This window comes from Eurosta solidaginis, chromosome 5, assembly GCF_040869045.1.
Source record: "Eurosta solidaginis isolate ZX-2024a chromosome 5, ASM4086904v1, whole genome shotgun sequence".
In the NCBI taxonomy this organism is placed as follows: Eukaryota; Metazoa; Arthropoda; class Insecta; order Diptera; family Tephritidae; genus Eurosta; species Eurosta solidaginis.
In genome coordinates this window covers 242,292,913-242,309,239 of record NC_090323.1, presented here as the reverse complement: position 1 = coordinate 242,309,239, position 16,327 = coordinate 242,292,913, and the positions used below count along the sequence as shown (strand labels likewise).

Below are 16,327 nucleotides of genomic sequence, written 5' to 3'. Positions count from 1 at the left end.
TTATATATGATATTATAATAGGGTTTTGATATTAGACAACAAATCCATTCCATCATGGCGGAACCATACAAGATGGGAATAGTGCGCCATACATACAAACAAACTCACATTTCATGTATTTTGGTTTTGTAATTCGTAGGCCGGATGTCAAAATCGTACTGCGTACAAAGGCTTTCCTGAACCTGAATGGTTCCGCTCTGGTCTCCATAGGGAAATCTAAACTTTGACCCCTGTACGACATGCCTTTGTCGACTTCAATGGGAACCAACATTTTTTCGTCATCTTTTTTCTTTTGGTATCACCGTTTGTTAGAGTGTAAGCAGTCTCTGGAAATAATCGGGACAGGGAGACCCATATACCTCTATTGGGTCCCACGGCATATGGGAAAAAGATGGGAATGAAAAAGCAGATGAGCTAGCTAAAAAGTGCGCATCTCCGGAAGCTTGCTCCGTCGACGTCCCAATCCAAATGGGCGAGATTAAGAGAAGGCGGGAGGTAGACATGATCGACCAAGCGGGAAAGGCATGGGTTTAAAAGCGGGTTGAAGATTATGTGTAGGTCTTACAACCTTAGACTAAAAAAGTTGCTTATACTCATCATGGATATTCTGGCTGGACACTTATGTAGAAAGTTCGGGTTGGAGAAGGAAACGATGGAGCACGTTTTGTGCTCATGCCCTGCGCTTGCCACGCTAAGACTCCAGCTATTAGGAGTGATACAGCTGCCAGATCTAGAACCTGCAAGTGGCTTAAGTCCGAGATATGAAAGTATGTTTGCCAATATATTTTTTTCTGACTATTGAAAATGTGGCTGCTTAAATTAAAAAATTCTCTCAACTCAATGACCAAAGCTTAATATTAAGTGGGAAACAATCTTTTTATTAAAAAAATTTACACTCTTGTTACTATATTAGTAGACCTAGCTGAACATTTCTAAGACATAATTCGCAATATTTACGAAAAATGAGTTGATTCATGTGCATTGCGTCTGCTTTGAAATATTGGGTGTGACAATTTTTTTGGGTGTAGCTAATAATTCTCTCATTTTCTAACACACTCGTAAAATGTATAGTATGTGTTTGCACATCCTTGTTTTACACACATCGTTACGTCGAAGATTGCTCTCAGTGAGCTGGTGTAAGAGCCGAATGAATTAATCATTTGCATGCCTATTTCGTGAGTAGCATTTCGTCAGTAGCATTTTCGCGCACACAGTGGGCGCTTCCTTTGCTTTTCTTTCTTTATACGAAAGCAATACTGTGGCCATATCTTGCACTTCCATCCCTTTGATTACTGTGGTGGCGTTGCAAAGTCCAATTGTTCCCTGGGCTTGCGCAATCCAATTTTCAGTGTTGTCAGCCCTTCATGGCAGAAATATACTCAAAGAACTTAGCTAGGCGTGGCCCCATTTAAAAACTCTTTGCACGATATTTCCTGAGAGTTGAACCTAGGACCTTCGGTGTGGTAGGCGAAGTGCTCTGGACAAGAGTCGCGCGCTTTGCCTACTGAGCTATCAGATCTGTATAACAAAATATGGATATATAAACTAAAAGTTATTGGTTCTGTTTTAAAACTAGAACGGTCTGCAAGTTTCTATTTTAAGATTTATTAAACTTTTTTCTTGATGTCAACCCCTCAAAAAATTGGAATAGCTCCAAAATTTTAGGCAAACAAGGCAGATTTGGAGATTACGTAAGGAGCTTTAAATCCTAAAAACGTCGGATATTTACATTTCTTTGGTCCTACCTAATTTATTTTTTGTGGGCGAAATTCCCACTCACTTGTTATTTATAACGTCTACGGATTTGGCATTCAAACATCTCTAAAATTACTTAAATTGGTTAACCGTTTAATATAAAAGTTTAGACATTTTTCGAGTAACTACGCAGGTTTGATCTGATTTGCAAGTATCAGAACCCTGCTAATTTTGAGAATTTTTTTTTGTTACGAGTTTTGGTAATTTTCTTCTATACAATGAAGTAAGAAAATCTGCTTTTTAATTATTATATTTTGGTCTATAGCTCTGTTATTGATGAACCGATTTCTATGTTTGTAGTCATATAAAAAAGGAAGGAAGCAAAGATAAAGAACTGCTTGGAAGAGGAGTAAACGTTTCTAGGGTTGAAGAATATAGATACATGAAATGGTTAAAATTTGTCCATTTTCATGACTTCACCTTCTTTCCCAGACTCTAAATATTTTCAGATCGGCATGATATTTTGTATGTACTCGCTTTAGCGCCATTCCCATATTTCTGGGGGGTGAGATCAAAATCCAAAACTTCATACAACTAAGGGCCACCCTAATGTACATGCATACATCTATACATACATATTTCTAAAAATGTTACTTTTTTCTTAGGTCTGGCATTGGTGTTTGCACTCCGGCCATCAGTATTCATTTATATGTCCGAATGGAACTGTTTTCAATCAAGCAGTACGTGTCTGCGATTGGTGGACAAATGTCAACTGTCCAGTTTCTGAACAATTATACAACAACAATGATGAACTCTACCGACCAAACGTACCAAATCCGGACCAGAATCTCTGATATAAGGCCAATCTCATAAATCAATCCAGTTTATTGAGCTCGCAAAAACAAAATTATCAAATGCAACAGCAACAAAAGCATAGACAAGATCAACAGCTGCAACATGTACAACGATATCAACAACAACAAAAGCATCAGCAACAACAACAACAACAGAGACAAAGAAGACCAAAAGAATTTCAAAAAGGAGATATCTATTATGATGCGCGCGAAATTAATGGCTTAAGTGAACCAACAACCATATCACCATATCCACAAAGGGGGCTCAATAAACAAACGCAGCGACAACAACAACAACAACAGCAAAAATCAGTGCTGACCACTCATAATTTACCAAAAAGTAGTTTTAGAGGCAACATTAAATACTCACAAAATAATGAAACTAGTAAAAATAACAACAATAGCAATAATTATAGAAGCAATAGTAGCAGTAATAACAACAACAATAACAACAACTATCAGTATAAGAACAATAGTAGTAATAAGAATAAGAACACAACAAACACAATTGGCTATAGTTTAACACACCAAAGTGGTGGATCAAATGATCGTAACATGAATAGTCGAAATAATAGTAATCAAAATAATAGCAATAACAACAACAACAACAATTTACAAAATAAACAAAATAGAAATAAAAGCACATCAACCAACGTCAATAATTTGGCAAACGATAAACTCAAAGACTATAAGAGTAAAATCAAAAACAAGTACAACATCGACTATGACCATTCGCTGGATGAGGAATATGAAATAATCGAGGCCATCGAATAAATTTGTACTGCGACTGAAAAACTTTTGTTTTTAAGTTCCAGTAGATAAACGATGATCTTGATGATCTTATTGGGGATGCCGTGTTGGTGCTAGCGATGATGATACGCGATCGGTATGAGTTAAGAGCGCATTTATGTGTCACTAATGTTCTCAGCCCTTGCTCCGATGGCCTCCAATCAGCTTGGTACGTATGGATATTGATCTTAAACTACGAAGCTGATAAGTTATTTATTTGGCTTTGCTGACATCAAAAATACTGAATTAGTTTTAACATTTCTTTGCTGTAAATTACGAAAGAAAAAAAACAAAACGATTTGTTAGTTAGTAAGAGTAATTAAAATATTGTAACGATTTTAGTGCAATTCCTCTTATTTGCAACCTTCTACTAACGTTCGAATCACTAAACTGTTGAATAAATAACTCCAATATTCGATAATGCAAAATGGCCTTTATTAGACTACTTTCAAAATAACACTTCTATTGTTCGACAGATAGCGTACTTAAATCAAACTGATTGTCGTGCCTCTACTGTTGCTGCTTTTTATACTCTTCGATTTCCTCGTTCTATACTTCTAGGCGTTTCCAGAATTTACTTAGTTACTTACTTACTTACTTAATTGGCGCTTAACCGTCTAAACGGGTATGGCCGTCCAACAAGGCGTGCCAGTCGCTCCGCCAACCGGCGCCAATTGGTCCTTCCAACGGAGTGGCGGCCGCCCTCTACCTCTGCTTCCATAGGCGGGTTCCGATAGAAACACTTTCTTGGCCGGAGCATCATCATTCATTCGTATAACATGGCCTAGCCAGCGCAGCCGCTGCTTTTTAATTCGCTGGACTATGTGGATGTCTGCGCATAGCTCGTACAGCAAATCTTTCGGAGAACTTCCCTCTCGTACACTCCCAAAGCCGCTTCATCTGCTGTTGTCATGGTCCATGCTTCTGCACCATATAGCAGGACGGGTACGATAAGTGACTTGGAGAGTATGATTTTCGTTCGCCGAGAGAGGACTTTATTTTCAACTGCCTACCTAGTCCAAAGTAGCATTTATTGGCAAGATTGATTCTTCGCTGTATTTCAGTGCTGATGTTATTGCTAGTGTTGATGCTGGTTCCCAAATAAACGAAGTCTTTTACTATTTCGAAATTATGGCTGCCAACAGTAGGGTGGTTGCCAAGGCGCGTATGCGCTGACTCTTTGCTCGATGACAGCAGGCACTTCGTTTACTTAGTTACTGCTATAAAATTATAACTACAGATGCACGTGTATAGTAGACTGGGTTGGTCCCCATACAAAAAGAAAGTTGCTAATGTCCGCCCCTAAATTTAAAGATTATGTTGAGAGGGTTTCGGAAAATTTTTTTTTATTTTTTTTTTTTTTGATCCTTCGAAATACAGCCGAAAAGGTTTTTTTGTTGTAACTTGGTTATTTGACGTCCGATTTTTAAAATTGGTATGTCATTATTTTGGCCTTGAGAATCTTCACATTTCCGTTTAATGTCCTTTTAAGCTATGAAGTCGTTTTCACATGATTAGGTCAGCTAACAAAATTTTAACACCCCCCCAATTTATGTTTTTTCCTTACCAAACGAAAGTATTTAAAAATTCAAGAAAATGTTGCTTTGAAACCATATTACTAAAATAATAAACAAAGAAGTTATAGCACTTTCAATATTTATTGCAAATGTTATTTTACCTGATTCTTATTGTACTTAGACCTGAAACTCATGATATTTTTGGAGGAAAAATTGCAGGGTTTGCATTGAAAAGTTAATAAAGATATGCCAAATATCATGAATAGGGGAAGTCAAAGTAAATAAGTGAGTCAAACCTGTTTTTTCGTATTTATAATAATAACGCTATGCGACAAAATCAACTTTTTTCCTGGGTATTGGACAAAACCCACTTTTTTATAGAGATTGAGGCTTAAGTAAACAAACTACTATCTCCGTTTTTCGAACTAAGCCTCCAAAAAAAGGTATCGGCTTACGAAGTTCGAAATTCTACATTTCGAAATTTTATTTTTTTGTTAACGCGTTCAGCAAATTGAAAAATGCCCTTTTGGGAGCATCGCAGATAAGATATATGCATGCGTTTGTGCGTCTCTTCTCCGCTGTGTGTACGTAGATATGTGTAGACATAATGATTGATTCGTTTATATAGATACAAGTGACTGTCTGCTTTATTGTTGTTGTGGCTTCATTTACTTAGCATCAGACTAGTGATGTGAGTATCACTTAGTGTCACTGATATTCGTCACAATATTTTAATAATTTTCATAGATTTAATAAATTTGATTAATTAATGCTAAATTTACATTTGTGTGATGGATAGAAGAATAAATAATTTCATTTTGAGTTACTTCTCTGTATATTCATACGTACATACATATTTTTTATTTATTTATTCGATCGAACTCGGGGCAGCTTGAGTGCAGACGGTATGGCCACAGCAGTATAGGACAATTAAATAGAGGGCGAACTGACTGATTGGTCAGTGCTTGAGCTTCGAAAGTGTTCTTGGGGCCACAATAGAGCCGGAGTATTCACGCAAGTGTACGGAAATGGGAAAACATATTATACACGTATATACCAATGGTCTGCTATTTACAGTGTCGATCCAGAAACAAGTACATCTTAGAGGCTGCCATATCCCTGCAGTGGCATTCAGACGGAAATTGTAGTCATGAAGAAAGCAGCGGAAATTCTTGACAAAGCGTATTTTAGCTGCAGTCACGTCAATATATATATTGATATATAGGCGATCATCAAGGCCATAATCTCACACAGTACTTTATCAAGCAGTGTCTTGGAATGTAAATAAGCATTGAAGAGACTTCGCTCAGGCCTAAACATACGTCTATACAGGGTTCCTAGTCATAAAGCGGTAAAAAGTACGGAAATATCGATGAATTGGCAAAAGATGGTGCAGCACTCGATGAATCAACTGTAAACATCCCAATCCGTTTGAGAGAAATCAAAAGGAGAGACGACCTGCATATAATCCTTCAATCAAAAAACGCGTGAATAATAGCGCTGGACTGCACAACCTCTAGATTGTACTGGGCGATCCGTGAGGGGTGACATAGACTGAATGAGTGCATGGTGCTCAATCATATGCAAATCCTAAAACGTTAGACTCACAAAGTACATATCTCTAAAGATACAAGACGCGTCACATGCTTAAAAGTCACTTCTCGCCAGTTGAGCCGAATATGACGGTTGAGCACGTTATGTGTTCGTGGCCTGCACTCGCTGTAGGGGCGGCAGAGTTGCCAGATCTCGAGGCAGAATTGAGCTTGGTCTTAGAAAACTTTAGTATTTGCCAAGAGGACGAAAATATTCTATAACATAAGTCCTGGCACCTAATTGGAGTGGTCGTCACACAAATTCTGGGGTGGCTTTCCGTAATTCGATAGTCGACACTCGTTGATTCGATACTTCAAGTCGATATCGAACGCTCGATGATGCCATTTTAGTTCCCGTATCTTGGTATGATCTCTTTCGTTTGCAGATTTCAAAGGGTGTTTAGAAAGCTTTTTGGAGCTACCAAAATATTTTATTTTATAAATAGCGTTTGTTTCTTAATTTCTGAAGAAAAAATCATTCCCTAAATAATAATCACCAAAGCATAAAATTATAACTTTCAAAAAGGCAATTCGACACCTAATTTGGTATCGAACAGTTTGTATCGAACGTTCGATACGACGCGTCGACAATTTGTGTTACGGAAAGCGAAAACGGTTATTTTATACTCGTTCTTGATAGATATCGAATTACGGAAAGCCACCCCTGGTAACACTATTATGGACACATTCAGTCTATGTGAGGTGTTCATTGACCGGCCAGTTCAACCTAACATAACACCATGATACAAATATGGAGAAGTAGTTGCACTCCTTTTCTTCTACCTTTACCCCCTTTGACATAAACTGCCGTTTTGGTCTTCCCTACTGAAACAGGGTTACCACATCCTTAAAAAATAAACGTCCCAAATCGATGTTTTTGTATGCAACTCTACCTGCTCCTTTCTTATATTAATACAAAGCGGAAAACATGTGTTGATTATTTGAAGTATTGGAAAAATTACTACCTAAAGAGATACAAGAGCTGCATCTATAGGAAAATGTGTATCTAGATCATTCGTATTCGGTACAACATAACGATTGCTTCGAACTTGATTCTTGGGATCTTAAGTTGTTTCCAGGGCATGCAGCTTATCACTGGTGTGATGGCTAAGACAAACTCCTCTGCGCCCTTTTATGAAGCTAATCGGCATAATAAGGGAAAATCACCATTTAGGAAAATGAACCTAGGGTAACCCTGGAATGTGTTTGTATGACATAGGTAACAAATGGAAGGTATTAAAGAGTATTTTAAAAGGGAGTTGGCCATAGTTTTATAAGTGGACGCCTTTTCGAGAAATCGCCATAAAGGTGAACAAGGGCTGACTCTAGAATGTGTTTGTACGATATGGATATCAAATGAAGGTGTTAATGAGTATTTTAAAGGGGAGTGGCCCTCAGTTGTGTATGTGAAGCGTTTTCGAGATATCGACCAAAATGTAGACCAGGGTGACCCAGAACATCATCTGTCGGGTACCGCTAATTTATTTATATACTAGCCTTTACCCGCGGCCCCGTCCGCAAGGAGAAATTTAAATATATGGGCTATTCGCGTTAGCCTGCTTATTATCTGTTTAAAATTTTGTTTTCTGTCTAATGCATTTTATTTTTGTAATTGAGTAAAAAAAAGAACTAAATGAGCTGGTAACCTGATAGGATCCCAAATGATCCCGAAATTATCCAGAAAAAGCAAACGACATGATCCCCACGCTATCGCGGACGGATCCCGAAAACCATCCAGAAATGCCCCGAAAGGGTCTCCAAAAGTTCCCCGAATAGTCCCAAAAAAACTCGATATGACAGCGACACGATTCTAGACGTATACAGAGAACCACACAGAAATGATCCCTGGTGTTCCAAAATGATCCCGAAAAAGTCCCGAAATGACCCTGACTGGACCCCGAAAGGATCCCGAAAACTATCCAGAAATGATGCCGGAAAGGTCCTCAAACGATCTCCTAACAGTTCCGAAAAGACCCTGACGGGATCCCGAACGGATCCCGACAACTATCTAGAAATGATGCCGAAAGAGCCCGCAAATTATCCCGTATTAGTCGAGAAAAAGTCCCGAAATGACCCCGATGGGATGCCGGACGAATCCCAAAAACCATACAGAAATGATGCCGGAAGGGGACACCAAATGATCCCGAAAAAGTCCCGCAATTATTCCGACGGGATCCTGAACGGTACCGAAAACCATCCAGAAATGATGCCGGAAAGGTCCTCAAATGATCTCCTAATAGTTCCGAAAAGACCCTGACGGGATCCCGAACGGATCCCGACAACTATCTAGAAATGATGCCGAAAGAGCCCGCAAATTATCCCGTATTAGTCGAGAAAAAGTCCCGAAATGACCCCGATGGGATGCCGGACGAATCCCAAAAACCATACAGAAATGATGCCGGAAGAGCCCCCAAATGATCCCGAAAAAGTCCCCAAATGACCCCGACATACTCCAGAAAAAGTTCCGAAATGGCTCCGAGGGAATCAACGACGGATCGCGAAAACCATACAGAAATGATTCCGGAAGGATTCAAAAACTATCCCGGAAAAGTAACAAAAAATCCCGAAATGGCTCCTACGGCATCCCGGACGGATCCAGAAATGATCTCGGAAGGGTCCCCAAATGATATCAAAATGGTCCCGAAATGACCCTGATGGATCCGGCAAACCATCAAGAAATTATGCCGGAAGGGTCCCCAAATGATCCCGAAATAAAACAGAAAAAGTCACGAAACGACCCTTAGAGGATCCTCAAATGATTCCGTATTAGCCCCGAAAAACTCCCAAAACGACCCTGACGGGATCTCGAAAGGATTCCGAAAACTATCCAGAAATGATGCCGGAAAGGTCCGCAAATGATCCCCTAATAGTCCCGAAATGACCGTGACGGAATCCCGACAACTATCCGGAAATGATGCCGAAAGGGTCCGCAAATGATCCCGTATTAGTCGAGAAAAAGTCCCGAAATGACCACGACGGGATCCCGGACGAATCCCAAAAACCATCCAGAAATGATGCCGGTAGGTATCCCAAATGATCCAGAAATAGTCCCGAAATGACCTCGTCGGCATCCCGGACGGAACCCGAAAATTATCCAGAAATGATGCCGGAAAGGTTCCCAAATGATCCCCTAATAGTCCCGAAATTATCCTGATGGGATCCCGGACGGATCCCGAAAATCATTCAGAAATGATGCCGAAAGGGTTCCCAAATGATCCCGTATTAGTCGCGAAAAAGTCCCGAAATGACCCCGACGGGATCCCGGACGTATCCCGAAAACCATCCAGAAATTATGCCGAAAGGGTTCCCAAATGATCCCGTATTAGTCGCGAAAAAGTCCCGAAATGACCCCGACGGGATGCCGGACGAATCCCGAGGACCATCCAGAAATGATGCCTAAAGGGACCTAAAATAAACCCGAAAAAGTCCCGTAATGATCCCGGAAACCATCAAGAATTTATCTCTCGAAGTTACGCAAATGATCCCGAAAGTACCCCAACGGGATCCCGGACGGATCCCGAAAACCATCCAGAAATGATGCCGGAAGGGTCCCCAAATGATCGCGAAATAGTCCCAAAATGATTCCGGAATAGTCCCGAAATGATTCCGGAATAGTCCCGAAAATGTTCCAAAATAACCCCGACGGGATCCCGGACGGATCCCGTAAACTATACAGAAATGATCCCGGAAGGGTCCCAAAATTATCCCGAAATAGTCCCGAAAAAGTCCCGAAAATACTCCGGCGTAATCCCGGACCGATTCCGAAAACCATACAGAAATCATCCGGGAAGGGTCTCGATATGACCCTTACGGGATTACAAATAAGGTGAAGCTAATTATAAAACCATGTTAATAAGGCAGCAGGCGCATTGGAGCGAATAAAAAGTTAGATAGAAACATACAGGTAAAGCTAATAAAAGCGTGCTAATAAAAACAATTGATGGAGGGCGGATGGCGGGAGTAGAGGAGAGGACCACTGATCGTTCCTCCAAAATTGTCTAGATCTCGTTCTGTATGTACCAGATACCAAAAACTATTGATTTAGGAGAAAATTTAGATTGAGTTATAACAATTTATGGATTTTATACCAGAGAGGGGAGATAAAGGGGGGCGGGCGGAGGGTGTCACTGCTTACTTTGTAAGCCCTCGACTTATTTGACCCCTTGAGTCTGTGATATTGGTGAAGGCCAGTATACGTAAAGTTATAATGTGTAAAAATTATGAAAAATAATTTCTCGAAGTGGTCGTGGGACCCCCACCCCTCTTTCCATGTTCGAAAAAAATTTCGCTAGTAGACTACTGTCTGTGTCCCAAATTTCATCAAAATCCGTGTAGCCATTCTGGCGTGATTCAGTCGCAAAGACGAAAAAATATAATAATTAAATTATAACTGTTCCTAGGGGTCGGGGACCACGCCCCTTTTGAAAAATATATAGCTAGTAGATCCTTCTAGACTATTGGCTATATGTGTGCAAAATTTCATCCAAATCGGTCCAGCCGTTCTTGCGTTATTGAGTCACAAAGACAAACGTCTGGACAAACATCCAAACATACAAACATCCAAACATCCAAACATCCAAACATGCAAACATCCAAACATCCAAACATCCAAACATCTTAACATCCAAACTTTCCCATTTATAATATATATTAGATTAGATGTAATACCACGAACAGTATTCCTGCCGTGATTCCAAGGGCTTTTGATTTCGCCCTGCAGATTTTTTTCATTTTCTTTTTTTTTCATTTTCTTCTACTTAACATATTACAAAGTTTTTTCTAAAGTTATATTTTGCGTCAATAAACCAATCCAATTACCATGTTTCATCTCTTTTTTCATATTTGGTACAGAATTATGGCATTTTTTAAATTTTTCGTAATTTTCGATATCGGAAAAGTGTGTGTGGTCATAGTCGGATTTCGACCGTATTTCATACCAAGATATAGTGACTTCAGATAAGTACGTGAACTAAGTTTAGTTAAGATATATCGTTTTTTGCGCAAATTAGCGTGTTAACGGTCGAGCGACTTATGGCATTAAAAGAATTATTGACAAATTAAATGAAAAAGGGCGGATCCACGCCCATTTTGAAATTTTCTTTTATTTTTGTATTTTGTTGCACCATATCATTACTGGCGTTGAATGCTGACATTTCCCCTGAATAAATACAGTGTTAATAAACATTTTATGTGGTTTTGTTTATAAAAATAATTTTAAATGGGTACTTGTGGTTTATTTTAGAAAACTCACCGTTTAAATGTTGTTTAATATATGCTTTTAATGCTTATGAATGTCGACAGTTACGAATCTAAGAAAAATAACAGGAGGCAATTGAAATTTGAAAATTTCAATTTGAAATTTGTTTGTTCTAAAGATGAACAATTTTCGATATAAATTAGGCTTTGTGTCAATCCATAATAGTACGTTTACAAATAAATCACACAAGAAGATTACGCATTGTGCATGTAAACATTAGATCAGCTGTTTGTATGTGCAATTCATACGTCATTTTTCTTTAGCTCTTGTTGTACTCAGAGTGCTTTGCACACAGAGTATATTAACTTTAATTGGGTAGCAGTTGGTTGTACAGGTATAAAGGAATCGAGATAGATATAGACCTCCATATATCAAAATCAGCAGTATCGTATATTGATTGAGCCATGTCCGTCCATCCGTCTGGCCGTTAACACGATAACTTGAGTAAATATTGAGATATCTTCACCAAATTTCGTACACGGGCTTATCTGGACTCAAAATAGATTGGTATTGAAAACGAGCGAAATCGGATTATAACCACGCCCACTTTTTATATCTAAAACATTTTGGAAAACACAAAAAACCTGATATTTTAGTAAATAATATATCTAGAATTTTGAAATTTGACGTGTGGACTGATACTGAGACTCTTGATAAAAATTTGAAAAAAAATTTTTAAATGGGCGTGGCACGGCCCACTTGTGATAAAATCAATTTTGCAAATATTATCAATCATAAATCAAAAATCGTTAAACCTATCGTAACAAAATTCGGCAGAGAGGTTACCTTTCTATAAGGAATGCTTTGAAGAAAAATTAACAAAATCGGTTAAGGACCACGCCCATTTTGATATAAAAGATTTTTAAAAGGGTCGTGGATGAAAAAAATAACCTATATCTTTGCAAAAACGAGCTTTATATCAATGGTATTTCATTTCCCAAGTGTATCTATAACAGTAAATAGGAAAAACTTCAAATTTAAAAAAAAGCGTGGCACTGCCCCTTTTATGACTAAGCAATTTTCTATGTTTCGGGAGCCATAACTCGAGGAAAATTATCAAGTTTTATTGTAAGAGGAAATAGAGAGAAATTTTTTTTAAACGGGCGGTGCCACGTGTTATGTAGAAAAGTAAGTTATCTGAAATGAAATGTACAATTGAAGCTCACGCTGAGTATATAATGTTCGGTTACAGCCGAACTTAGACACCTTTACTAGTTTTTTTTTCCTCTCTTTCTTTCATTCGCTCAAGCAGTCAACTGTGACGTAAATGCGCAGAACGAAGCAATTTTGAACTCTGAACTCTGAATGCGCAATCTGGGTAGGTGATTTGTGGAGCGTATGTACATTTCAACCGATCACCGAATTGTTGTCGGCCGTTGGCGTTTTTCACTGCTGATAAATTCGCGCGTGTTCAATTTTATCGTCCGATAAATTGTGTGCATTTACTGTAATCGATTGCAATTTTAACACCAGCCCGGCCGATTTCATCAGCTGATTGCAATTTTTCGATTTATCGGTGGCTGTGTAAGCGTACCCTAAGGCGCTCTGGGGACGTGGCATGGGCCACATGCGTTGGAAATACTTCAATACGAAATATCAGCCTAGAAAATAAATTATTTAATACGTTTTTCGAGCTTCCGACGAAGAAATATGGATCTAAGTATGCAAAGCAAGGGAATACAACCTTCCCAAGTGCCCGTCCATTTGCTCAGAACATTTTAACAAAACATACACGTTTGTCAATTACTTGCCCAAAGGAGGTCTTTATAAACCGGCACCACAATTTCTAAAGAGTTTAGCATACTTAAACGCAATTTTTATGAAGTTGAATGGTGATAAATTTGCTACAAGTCTACATTCTTTTTTTATTTCTTGTATAACTAGCATAACGTCCGTTGCTTCGCTACGCTTAAGTCTAATATACAAATTAGTCCGAAGTATAGTATAGTTATACTTCCCTGTATACTTCTATATTTTCCCCAATCTGTCCTGATTTTTTTGTGAAGCTCAATTCTTCTTTCTTGAACTTTGCTCAATCTGCTCTTCCCTTTCTTTGTAACTTAACTCTTGCTTTTACTCTTACTGTTCTGTTCTTTCTCGACCGATTGAAACTTTGGAGTTAAGGTGAAAGGTTAAAATATATCCGAAGTATTTTGTAATCCATATAAAATAAAAATCTCGCTTGTTGCGTAGCCAAATACCCGTATACTGTGAATTGCCAAAATATATGCATTAATGACAAAATATTGCAAACTCTCTCGTAGTACGCCATTGAACTATACTAAAAATAAACCAAAATAGCCTATGCTTTAGTCAGTCTAAATTTGCTTGAACAGCAGCAACATGAAATCGTTGATAGCTTTGTCGCTACTACTATGCATCGCCTCAGCGTTTGAAATTCGGGGACCTGGAAATACGCAACGTGAACGCTTGGGGTCTATGGTGCAAAAGGTAGTTGTAAGTTCACGTATAACAAATGGTCAAACGGCTGCTGCTAATAGCTTTCCTTATCAAGCTGGTTTGAAGTTTTATAATGGTGTAAAATTTAACTTTTGTGGTGGATCTCTAATAAGCAAAAAATGGGTGCTGACGGCTGCTCATTGTACTTTGAAGTAAGTTTTGAATTATATGTACTGTATGTTTTAGGGTGTGAGAAAAAAAAAAATTAATAAGTTAATCACACAATAATGTACTGTTGATACGCAATCAAATCTTTTCAATCCTTTCAATTTCAGTGCTATAAGTGTGACCGTATATTTAGGCAGCATCAATATAGCAGATCCCATTGTACACCTGGAGGTGGACCAATGTGACATTAAAGCTCATCCCGAATTCCATAATGAACTTAATCAAAATGATATAGCTTTGATCAAAATTCCAGCTGTCACATATTCAGCTACCATTAAACCGGTGTCACTACCAAAATGTGCTTCAAGCTACCCCAATTACGTTGATGAAACTGTAGTGGCTTCTGGATGGGGTAAAACCTCTGATGCATCAAAATCGTGTTCACCTGTTTTACAGTTCGCCAATTTGAAAGTGATCTCGAACGAAGTATGTGTTAGAACATATGGTACAGCTAAGATACAGGCCGGAAAAATGTGTACTGCCACTATCAATCGTATTGGATCTTGTGATGGTGATTCTGGTGGCCCATTGGTATTGGCATCTTCAAATCTTCAAATTGGTATTATGAGTTTTTGTCATCACAGTGGATGTGAAGCTGATAAACCAGCTGGACATACTCGTGTAACTTCCTACTTGCAGTGGATTCAACAAAATACGGGGATTAGGCTTGAAAACAATAATTGCTTGTTTTTATAATTATAAGTATAAATTATAAAAAATAATTAATCTGACAGGGTTGAGTCATCACGGCACCCTTGCATATATTTCTGGCTTCTCGGCATAACCGAAAAAGTCACGTTTTTCTCGAAATTTAAGTACTTAGTGGCCTCAACATAATACGGACGTCGATTAGAGCATTTTATATTTTAACTAGCCTTTACCCGCGGCCCCGTCCGCAAGAAGAAAATAAAATATATGTGCTATTCACGTTAGCCTGCTTATCAAGTTATCTGCGTAAACATTATTTTTGTCAATGTATTTTATTTTTGTAATAGAGTAAAAAAAAAAAAAAAAACTAAATGAGCTGATAACCTGAAAGGCACGCTTCCGTGAATTGTACAATACAATTTCTTGGAATTAAAAAATACATTTTGTTTTTAAGTTAAATTAATTCATATGACAGGGGTGAAGGAATTAATATTCATAGACCAAAGGAGTGAAACTACAATTAGCTAAAACCAAAGAGAATTTTGTAGATTTAATGATCCTGGAAGGGTCCCAAAATGATACCAAAATAGTCCCGAAATGCCGTTTAATGTTTTCTTAACTTTTTTATGTTTTCCAGATAATGAAAAACTATAGTATTGTCCCCCAAATCCAAGGGCAACTTATAGTTCAACTCTTAAGAAATATTTATAATTGGACTGCTAGTCAGATCTGACGGTATCTAACGATTCTACGCAGTAAAAAATTTCCATTTTCAGTTCTGACGGCATTTAGTGAATGTAGACTGCAAACAACTCTTATTTTTAACTAATTAAGCTATTGTTATAAAGCCATGAGTCAGTTTGTAAACAATTTCTTCATTAACAAACAAACAAATTCATAACAGTAAACAAAATATGTTTCCTATTGACTTTGTTGTTATTCTAAAGTGTTAATTAAAATTCGCTAAGTTTTATTTGATTAGTCAAAAGCCCTTAATTAGTCAAAAACACTTGAAGCGACATAAGTCATAAATACGATTATAGCCGCGGGTTCGAATCGAGCTCAAGGCCTAACAATAATTTTTTATCATTATTATTGTTATGATAAATTTTTTCTTAATTGAAAACATTTTTAAATTAGAATAGAAGAAAGAAACAATTTAGACAACTGCCAAAGCTCGTTGTATAGACCCATTTCGGGAACTGCTAAATTCCTTCATCGGCAACGTTTTAGGCGCCGCTGCTATAACCATTCAGCCATCACAGTGGTTTTTTGTTTGTCTTCATTAATCCTACTTCTATTCTGGTTCGTGCCAATTGATATTCGCAACACAATTTATAACAATAG

General features: G+C 38.1%; 2 protein-coding genes across 2 annotated transcripts in view; both read left to right on the top strand.

The window, feature by feature from the left end:
* The window catches only part of LOC137233899 (nuclear transcription factor Y subunit gamma), a 62,363-nt gene extending 56,823 nt beyond the window's left edge, over window positions 1-5,540 (top strand). The window contains 1 exon segment of the mRNA XM_067757422.1: window positions 2,361-5,540. Within this exon segment, the coding sequence (XP_067613523.1) occupies window positions 2,361-3,323 (963 nt within the window). The 3' untranslated portion in view covers window positions 3,324-5,540.
* An 8,473-nt stretch (window positions 5,541-14,013) lies between these two features.
* Window positions 14,014-15,939, top strand: LOC137233898 (collagenase-like). Its single transcript, XM_067757421.1, has 2 exons — window positions 14,014-14,316; window positions 14,440-15,939. Exons 1-2 carry the CDS (start codon window positions 14,048-14,050, stop codon window positions 15,026-15,028), a joined length of 858 nt encoding a protein of 285 aa, XP_067613522.1. The 5' UTR covers window positions 14,014-14,047; the 3' UTR covers window positions 15,029-15,939.
* The last annotated feature ends 388 nt before the right edge of the window (window positions 15,940-16,327 follow it).